General features: G+C 48.5%; 2 protein-coding genes across 16 annotated transcripts in view; one reads left to right on the top strand and one right to left on the bottom strand.

The window, feature by feature from the left end:
• Window positions 1–5,458, top strand: part of cdc42bpab (CDC42 binding protein kinase alpha (DMPK-like) b) — a 70,412-nt gene extending 64,954 nt beyond the window's left edge. For 4 of the 8 annotated variants that reach the window (XM_004542289.4, XM_004542291.4, XM_004542288.4 and 1 more), the window contains 5 exons: window positions 154–271; window positions 502–619; window positions 709–866; window positions 1,601–1,675; window positions 2,790–5,458. In XM_004542289.4, the coding sequence (XP_004542346.3) occupies window positions 154–271; window positions 502–619; window positions 709–866; window positions 1,601–1,675; window positions 2,790–2,921 (601 nt within the window). In that variant the 3' untranslated portion in view covers window positions 2,922–5,458. The remainder of the gene's footprint in view (window positions 1–153; window positions 272–501; window positions 620–708; window positions 867–1,600; window positions 1,676–2,789) is intronic. The other 4 variants (XM_004542290.5, XM_012916541.3, XM_076873642.1 and 1 more) reach the window with 2 other exon arrangements.
• The window catches only part of fzd3a (frizzled class receptor 3a), a 49,548-nt gene that overhangs the window by 19,389 nt on the left and 20,159 nt on the right, over window positions 1–10,000 (bottom strand). For 3 of the 8 annotated variants that reach the window (XR_013093070.1, XM_024805196.2, XM_076873646.1), the window contains exon 7: window positions 8,777–8,925. Coding sequence is in view for 7 of the 8 variants with exons in the window: in XM_024805196.2 (XP_024660964.1) it covers window positions 8,777–8,925 (149 nt within the window). In the remaining variant the exon portion in view is untranslated. Of the gene's footprint in view, window positions 1–5,774; window positions 6,802–6,882; window positions 7,360–8,776; window positions 8,926–10,000 lie in introns of those variants that run through there. The other 5 variants (XM_076873644.1, XM_076873645.1, XM_014413440.4 and 2 more) reach the window with 4 other exon arrangements.

Consider the following 10,000-nt stretch of genomic DNA (forward strand, 5'->3'; position numbering starts at 1 on the left):
TACTCTGAGCTGCTTTCCAATGCTGATGATGGCCTGTGCCCGATGGTTGCGATCTGTATTTTTAACTGAACCAGCCGTATTAGCATCATCCTTGTAGGGAGGAAAAACCTCGTTGCTGTCTTTGACGCGCTGATCCTGTGTCTGTGATTCCAGAGAGATGCTGCGAGATCCCGAGATGAGGAACAAACTGATCTCCAATCCAACCAACTTCAACCACGTGGCTCACATGGGACCAGGAGATGGGATCCAGATCCTGAAGGATCTGCCCATGGTACATGTGCAAACACACGAACATGCTTCCTTATCCTGTCACGTGAGCGTGCCATCCCTGACATACTGAAGCCCCCCCCCCCACACTGACACTGTCTGGTCCTGAGTTGTGTGTCTGTAGAGAGCATGCATCATGTTTTTCTGCCCTGTGTGTGTGTTTACGTGCACCCTCCTCACTCCTCTCCCCCCGCACTGCACTCTGTGTGTGTGTTTTCTGCGTGTTTAAACCAGAACGTCCGTGTTCAGGATAGCCGAGCGGGGTTCAGCGGCTCCGTCAGCATTCCCTCCATCACCAAGAACCGGGCCGAGCCGGGCCGCTCCATGAGTGCCAGCAGCGGACTGGGCATACGTGAGTACCGGCAGTCGTGTTAGAGCTCACGTTCGGGGAGGTTCGTCTGTCTGTGGCTTCATGTCCGCCGCCTCCTCTCGTCTCCGCAGGCTCGTCCTCGCAGAATGGCAGCGCTCTGCGCAGGGAGCTGTCAGGAGGAAGCTACGGGTCCAAACGCCAGACCATGACCTCTCCTTCCGAGAGCTCCCTGTCCTCTGGCGGAGGGGTGGACTGCGGTGATGCTCCGCTCTCACAGTTCGACAGAGAGGTCAGTGAACGTGCAGCTTCATGTGAGGTTGACTCTGAGTATTAAACAAAGTGTTTCGTCCAAACAAACATTAACTAAATAACTCAGTTTTTACTGGCTGTTGGCTCGAACCTGCAACATCGTGTCAATCAAACATCAGCTTCGTATGACGTCCACATAGAGACGGCTGTTTTCTTGTCGTGAGCTTTAGCAGGTAGACATTATCAGCAGAAACTGCCTGTACTCCCCTTTGAACCAAACTCCTCCATCAGTCACGAGCATCCCGACATCTGCAGGCCGCGCTCCTCATCCCATCGCTCCGCAGGTGTTAGCTCCCTGTGATGTCAGCAGAGGCCGTATTTGCCGTGATTCTTGCTTTTAGCTTTTAGGTCGGATGAGAGCCAATCAGACTCCAGTCTGGCACTGGTGGTGCAACATCGCTCATAATGGTTTCCGGCAACATCACTTCTAAGTTGTTTTCACTCGCATGAAGTGACTCTGATCGAGAGTACAGGAAAAAAATAAAAACAGCAATTATGGGCGACGGCTGCCCCCCCCAGTCCCCCTGTCATTCCCCCTGCTGGTCCTCCCTTCCCATTGGACGTTGTCAACTCCATCCTGCCCCATCTCGCCTCCCTCCATCCTAACTCAGCTGTTCCCTGCTTCGTGCCTGTCCCCCTCCCTTTCCCCTCATCCCTCCCCACCCCAGCATGTTGTCTGTGGGCTGGGCGCTGAGTCTGAACTCTCCTCTGCAGTGGCAGGCAGTCTCACCGTCGGAGAAGACCCCCGATCTGAAAAGGGCTTTAAGGACCCTGCTTAGTAAGATGAAGGTAACGTCAACAGCTGCAAACACACAACTGAGAGCACCGTGTCACTGTGTATCTCTCACACACACACACACACACACCACTGAGTCGCCTTCGCTGCACCATTTCAGCGCCGTCACATCAGCAGCCTCTGATTGGTTTGTTGCATCTCTCAGCTGCACCATCTGGCCTTCGTGTCATCGCCTTTCGTTGCCGATGGAGTGGCGCGGCGCTGCTTCACCATCGCTAATCACAGAGCATGTGTGCTTCCATACTGCCCCCCGATGGCCTGCCCATGTTTCCTAACCAGGAGCTGTCAGCTCAGAGCACAACCAGACCTCTGGTTACTCAGCAGGTGATGGGAAATGAATACATAGTAAAGGAACGATGTCACAAACTTGAATAAACATAAATATTTTGGCATTAATAATCCACACAAGTTTTCAATGCATGATGTTTCCTCGTTATATTGGTGGTGCCACCAGGAGGCCCCTGGTTGTAAGACTGTGCCGTCACACACAAAGGAAAAAACTTCTCTCATGACAGAGAACAAGAGTGTGCATGCTTGAGCGTGTCAGGTCGATGTGGGCGGGAGCAGTGTAGCTGCGCCTTTGCTGCCCATCTACACGGACTCATGCAGCTGTGCTTCGTGTAGCCGTAGTGTGACTGTGCTCTTTAGTGTTTTATAGGTGGGGTGTGTTTAGATGGGATATAAATAGACGATTGGATCGGTGAACTGTAAGAAACGTACATTACACAGTGTATGAAACACCCAGGACATCAGTGAGCTGGAAGGAGCCTCACACGCTGTACAAGGGTGAAGCAAGCCCACACACACACCACCAGCTCGGCCTGCCTGCATGTTTGTTTTCCTTCAGCTGATCATTTCTGGTCAATCGAGCCGTTCATCTGCATAAGCGGAAGACGAGGCGGGGGCGGGTCAGCGTCACTCAGTCTGACTTCCTGTCTGCCCCGCCGTCACAAAAAGCAGATTAATGAGCAGTGCATGTGCAGCAAGCACTCGTCATCAGTAGCTGTTAGGAGCAGACAGAGGCGCAGCTTCATCTGTCGTACACGTCCCAGTTTACTTTGTGGAAGGGATCGTCTAATTTCTCCAACTCTTCCCTCTTTCCTCCAGGATTCGGACTCCCCACGCCACTCCACGGCCTCCAACAGCTCCACCTTCAGCAGCCCTCCCAGCCCGGCCTCCCCACACAAGACCAAGTCCCTGTCCTTGGAGAGCACAGAAAGGATGGGCTGGGACACATGAGCCCCCAGCGGTCCATCCGACCCCCCTCACCCACCCACCGACTGACCCATCAACGACCCACCCACCGACAGCACAGGACTCCAAATTCTCCAACTCTTCCTTTTTTGAATATTGTTCCCTCACTGCCCAGAGAACTGCACCTCCTGCCCACCACTCCCTCCCAAAGAAGATTTGTCCCACTTTACCCCCCCGCACTGTGTCTCAGCGTTCTTCCACAGTGGGGCCGAAACACTCGCTAGACAGCGAGGGACAAGCTATCAAATGCTATCAGTGGTGTACATGTGGGTGCTGATGTTTGGCTTGTGTGTGTGAGTGTGTGAGAGAGAAGGTGTGTGTGATGTCGGGCAGGTGATGCAGGAACAGGAAGCTCCCATTTTGGCTCTTTTTGGTCAACTTGTCGAGATTCACTGAGAGACTCTTAAAAAGTCACGATGTAATCCAAAAAGAAGATGAAATATTATTGAGAGCAGAAGGTTTGTACTTGTACATAGGACCCGCCGGGATTCAGGGGACAGTGTTTTAATTTATTTATCAATCATAGACGAGGAAAGGGGCTCCCCCCCCCCCCCCCACCTGCTTTCTCTCTGGGTGCTGCAAAAAGATAAAAAAAAGGAATTACTTTTATTTTTTGCTCCTGATACTAAGTGCAGCGACTTTATAACATTTTTAATTTCCACCATCAGCAAAAAGCTCCAACAGCGGCTCCTGTGACATCACACGACAAACTCATTCGGTTCCCCAGAGCGAACGACATCATCAGGGGTGCGCGTCCTCCGTCGTGGACGCTCCACGTTGTCCAGCCAAAACTCCCGACACAGTCATGTACATAGGTTCAGAGTAGAGAGTAATATATGATAAGGAAAATACTATAGAGAACTACACGGGGCGGAAAACTCCTCCTTTATTTTCCCGCTTTTGTTTGGAGAGATTCCGGGTTGTTTCGCACTCGAAGCCATTTTAAAACCACTTATTTTGTTTTTACTGATTTATTTTAGATTTGTTTGTTTTCATGTTGTTTCTATGACGTGTGCGCATCCCTCCCCTCCACTTCATATGAGTGGGGGGGAAAAAGCTGACTTGTGTATCGGCACTGCTGCCTGTACGCAGACGCAGACACACACACAGACACACACACAGACACACACACAGGCGGTTGTTGCCTTGTTGTGCTCCTCTGACTGTTGGCGGTGTTTGAAAGGTCGCTGAGATGAGCTGTTTCACCAAATACGGACACAACAGGGAGGCGCCGCGACTTTGCTCGTTCCAACCAACGTTTTAATGACTCGTGAAAATTTGTAAGAGGAGGGATTAAAAAAAACGAGAATGTAAACAGTGCGAGGAAGTCACACCTGGGTTTGTGTTCTGGAGGCGATGGAGTAAATGACCTCTGCCTGTTGTTGTTGTGTGACCTGAACAGGGCCGGAGCTCTGAGCCGCCTCCACGGCACTACTTTACTCTACTTTACTTTTCCTTTACTTTTCCTTTGTCAGTGGAAAGGCCTTTAAAAAAATAGAAGAGCAGGAAACGGTGTGGCAGCTTCTGGCTGCAGAGCAGGGCATTCACAGCCAAAAACCTGTTACCTCTGTTCATCTCCTGTAGGCATTTTGACCCGAGGGACACGGCGGCGTGGCATCAAAGAACCCACAGAGGGTTTTAGCCTCGCTCCACATGATTCCACTCGTCCTGTTTGTCAGAAAGGGAAAACTCTTCAGTGGTCATTCCCCCTGTGGAAACACAGCAAAGAGCTGCAAACAGCTCATTCCAGGTGTTCTTATTTTTATTATTTTTTAATTTGAAGAGAGGTTTAGAGCTCCCAGCTGGTTTTACTCCAAATATCTTAGAACTTTTTTTTAAGCTAGTGACTCCTTCGTTCCTGCGACGAGTTCATCTGCAGAACGACGAGCCGGTGTGTGAGGTGTTAGCCAGGCGGCGTCTGTTTTTCATTTTTGGCCAATACTGTGCAGAAAATCTGATCCTAGATGTCCCGGTTCAAAGAGAGCGAGAAGGGGAAACTCAGGAAACAAATTTTCAGTCAGATGAGCGCGATCGAGGTGCGTTTGATTCATTTGATGGATGGGCAGCAGTAAGTGAGGGAATGTGACTCGGGTGGAGGCGGCAGTGAGTATTGGGTGACAGGTGGCTTCACGGCCGAAGTGCCGCAATTTAAAGAAATGGAAACGCCTTTACATTTCAGTGAGGTCTTATCTCCAGTACCTTCTATATTGTTTTGCTCTTTCATATCATATTCCACTTTGTTTTCTAGGATTGCTTTGTAATAATTTGTACAGTTTTGCATGTTATAGATGTAATCATTTGTTTTCAGTTTGTCGTTTTATTCTTTTTGGAGCGGTTTGGGTGTTTTACTGAGGATAACCCACTACAGCTGATGTAGATTCTTTTTTTGCACAAAAATATTTAAGGTGTAAGGTCAAAACAAAAATAATGTATGGAAGCGGCTGCCACACTTACGTGGAGAACTCATTATATTAACCTGACTCCGATGTATTTCAATAAAGCGGAGGGCTGTTACAAATACACTCAGTGTTACCGTGTGCTCATTTCTCCTCAGGAAACATCAGAAGCTTTTGATTGTTTTGAAACTTTATTACAAATGACCAACAGGAATTCACTTTTTACATCTATGAACATGTTTTGCCTCTGGAGGAAACGTTGCTCTAACTTTAGTAAGGACACATTTGCAAACAGGACGGAGTAAATCTGCTCAAAGCGAACGTGTTCGGACGGAAAGGGAAGGTAAGCTGTGTTCAGGTGTCCGTACAGCTCCATGAAGGTCGCTGGTGATCTGCTTGAGGTCATTGAATCTGTGCTTCATCACCTCTGTTGGGTTTGTTCTCTTCGCAGTCATAAGGCAGGAGTTTGGATTCAGCATGTATACTCTGGATTTCAGCCCTTGGGTTTAAAACAGCAAAGCACAGACTGACATGATTTCCTTGTATCGTTCCAAACATTATTGCACAGGTGCAATAAAACACTCACTAAAATCCAGCTTTTAAAATGAGGCGAGGCTTCTAGAAAGTTCAGCAGACTTAAAATGCCTTCGTGTGCAGAATAGCAGGTTCAGATTCAGCAGAGATCTAAAAGCTGTGGATGGATCTGAGAACTTTCATTCAGTCGTTTCATCCTCACTGAAACCAGTTCTTTCAGTTCTTCTCCATTTAGGCCAGTCTTCTCCTGATTGGCTGCCCCTCATAAACAGAAGAAAACCTGGAACAAGGGTAATAAATCTAAGCCCCACCCCCACCCCAAAAACCTCCCAAACACTAAAGACTAGAGGACGGAGCTCCAAATGTCTCGTGTCCATCATCGAAGTCCTTTTATACAAAGTAAGCCGCGTCGTGCGGTCGGTCACATTTAGTTGTCTGGCTCAGTCGTCGTTCCCCGACTGGGTGGAGTTTAAAAACCGTGCTAAGATTCACACTGGAGGCTACGTCATAAAGCTGTGAGGATGTTTAAGGCAAAGATTTCTGTCCCGTGCCCCCCCCCGTAACCAGACTGTCACTAAGCTGATGCAGCATTTGTTTCATCGATATTTCAGCTCTGAGCTCCCAAACCCATCACAGTGGCTGCTCGTCGACATTCTCCTCCTCAGACTCCACCCCTTCAGGCGGTCGCTCCATCCTCCTCCAGGACTCTGTGGATCCCGTTTCTGGGCACGCCGAGAACCGCCGTGGCCCCGCTGCTCAGGTCCCTGATGCTGCTGTGGCGTGACTGGTTCTCGAGCCTCTGGGCGGAGCCGTGCCGCGACAGGCTGTCGAGGTGATTGGTGCTGCAGTGCCTGGACTGTGATTGGTGGTTTAGACGAGGCAGGCTCCCATATGGCAGCCGCTCGTCTGCGGCTCTGAAACTGGAGGCCGTGTATCTAAATGGAGAGGAGCAGAAATGAGCCTCGGGGCTGTGCGGGTGGGCGGGGTTAATGAAAGACCGCGATGTCAGAACCTACCTGCCGTCTCGCGAGCGGTGCAGGCTGCCGTGGTAGCTGCTCATCTTGGAGCGGGCGCTGCGCACGGAGCCGGCTCGGCTGGTGCTGGCGCTCGGCGGCTCGTCCAGCATGGCCAGGTGGGTGGAAGAGGCGTGTGTGGAGGTCCCTTGCGTGGATGTGCCCCGTGACTTCCTCACAATGGGGGTGTTGGGATCCCTGAGGAGCAGCTGGGTGAAGTCGGGCTCCTGGAGCACTTGTCGGCTATCGTTGACCATCCTGCTGCAGCAGGTGGAGGAAGAGGAGGAGGGGAGAGGTGGCAGGGAAAGATGCAGGGTGGAAGGGAGGGAGAGGGGGAAGGTGGAGGGGCGGTGGGTGTGGTAGAAGAGGATTGAGGAATGTGTGGAGCAGGCAACGGGAGAGGGGGTTAATGCTCTGTTTGGAGGGGAAGTGGTGCAGAGGAGGTGAAAGCCTCAGAAGGCGTCACTGCAGGGACACAAACTGAAGACTGAAATCAGGATCTGTTCACATTAAGCTCTGCGCTCACCTGCAGGTCCTCACATCAGGCTTAATGATACGTGTGTGAGACAGGTGCACACTCTGCATTTATAATGTGATAACTAAGCAAACGTGTTTTTATTTGTTATTTTGGGACCATGTGTGAGGAGCTCCGGAGCGTCAGCAGCTGCCCTGAAACAGCCGCGCTCCCATCAGCTGCTGTACACGTGCAACACAAAAGAAATGAAATCCAGGTCTCCTTAAAATAATATTTGAATCAGTATATGTGGAAACATTTCAGTTTGCCAAGCTGTAAAATGTTTGAACTGTAAATGTGTTTCGGGAAGAGAACGCGAGTCCTTGTTTAGTGTCTCCATTGACTACAGAACAGATTAGGAAGAGACAGGAAGTCCACATTTACAGGAAACTGCAGTCTGCTGTCTATCTGCACGATGTGTTGTTTCCCCAATATTAGTGTCTCTTTACTGGTAAATCTATAATTAAATTCTCATCAAGTCCTGAATAATCAGATCTTATAACACCAAATGATGCTGATGGAGCACTTTGCTCTCAGGCTGCTGGGTTACTTCTGCTTCCTTTTTAAAAGTAGAATGGGAACTGGAGCCTTCAGCTTTCAGGCCCCTCGTCTGTTTATCATTGATTGAAATTCATTCAGAAATGTTTAACGACTGAGCTGTCACAACTTTCAAGTACAAAGTTTTATGAAGTCTGCCACATTCCCCCCTTTTTTATTTATTTCTCCTTATTTCATTGTGCTGTATATTGTTACTCTTATTTGCCTTGTATGTCTACTGTACAAACTGAACTGGAATGACTGACTGTTCGCTTTATAAGTTCAATAAAGTTTGGAAAAACCCTCTTCGGCCGCTCCCTTCTGCCGTATTTTGCAGCAAAATAATCCACACCCACCGCCGTGCTATGAATTGTGGGATATATGGGACCACGAAGCGTGCACCGGACCACGCTTGATATTTGGGGAGATCGACAGCGCATTTGGAGTATGCATTTGAAGTACACTTTGAATTGGGACAGCCGTCGTCACGTGGCGGTGACGTAACCGCACTTAAAATGCGTACTTCAAGCGTGCAGACTCTGAATTGGGACACAGCCAAAGACGGCCTCATTGTTGACCATTCATTTGCTTTGAAGAGGATTTTGAGAACATACGGGAGCTGATGTTGCTGCCCTGTGTGTCTCATTCAAACTACACTCGGATACTTTTTTAAATTATTATTTCATTATTTTGCCATCCACAGCTCTGAAGTTAAAACTAAATCTGATGATCACCACAGAGAGATGAAGCGCTTTGAGTTGTAAATACTGGGACAAACCTCATGTAAGCTTATTTATATTTAGCAAAATCACACAAAGACGCCGTCACAGTGTGACACATACGTACTCTTTACGTCTCTTGCCGTGGAAGAAACTGGCCCACTCGAAGCAGGTCTTCTTACTGCCCACCCAGAACACAGAGGGGATTCCTACAATCAGCATCATCAGGTACTTTATGAGGAACAACACCAGGTCGGGGTGACTGGTCTGCTCCACCTGGAACAAACAGAAGAGGGTGGAGTTAGTGCAGTTCCCGTTAGATTAGTAACTCTATCGGCTCAGGTTTGTAAAGCACTTAATACAATTTATGGTCTTACTGTAACACAGAAGTAAAAAAGATATATCATGTACATCATCATCAGTGTTCAGCAGCGTGGAGCCATCAGTCAGTCTGTGCATGCAAACATCAGCATGAACAAGCTCATTAAGAGGCCTGCTGACTGAGTGGCTTCATCGCTTCCCTGTGTGTGTGTGTGTGTGTGTGTGTGTGTGTGTGTGTGTGTGTGTGTGTGTGTGTGTGTGTGTGTGTGTGTGTTCCACTCCACATCATCACTGTTGCTGATGATGAACCTTGCTGAGGGCATAAACACAGTGTCATCCATCTCTAACTAACAGACCAGCGCCCTCCTCCTGCTTCTGTGCAAACACACTGCTGCTGCTGTGAAAGGTGGAGGTTTGTGTCTGATGGATGATCCCATCGGGTCAAACGTGAACACACAGCGAGCAATAAAAGGTAAAGTTGCAGTGCAGTTACATCCATGCAGGTGCAGAAACAACTTTTGACTGCACTTCTGCAGCTTTCCTCACACAGTCATGCGTGCTAAGCTAACTGTAGCTGCAGATACTGGCAGCCCTCACAGAGCAGTAGGGCTGCCACAAACAATTATTTTGATAGTCGACTAGTCACCGATTATTTTTGCGATTAGTTGACTAATCATACAAGGTACAGCTTATTGCACCAGCAGCGTCTGCTCTTATATAACTATCATTAGCTTACAGCTTTAAGTGTTTAAGGTCTGTGCTAACTAAAAATAAAGACAAGATGATAGTTTATTAAATTTTAATGACATTTGCAGATTGTTTCGGTGAAGTTTAATAAACTCCTTGCTATCTAAAATATAACAGGACACCGGAGTAAATTCTCCAGCATCTCACACTTCTGATAATCAGCTGTCTGCTTGACATTTATTCAGCTGTGTAAGAACTATAACTTTAATCTCAGCTAAACCGATTTACTCAGGAACAAATAAAATACTGAAAAAAGCCAAACAATAACATTTTAAGTTATCTA

The sequence above is a fragment of the Maylandia zebra genome, linkage group LG15 (genome assembly GCF_041146795.1).
Source record: "Maylandia zebra isolate NMK-2024a linkage group LG15, Mzebra_GT3a, whole genome shotgun sequence".
Taxonomy (NCBI): Eukaryota; Metazoa; Chordata; class Actinopteri; order Cichliformes; family Cichlidae; genus Maylandia; species Maylandia zebra.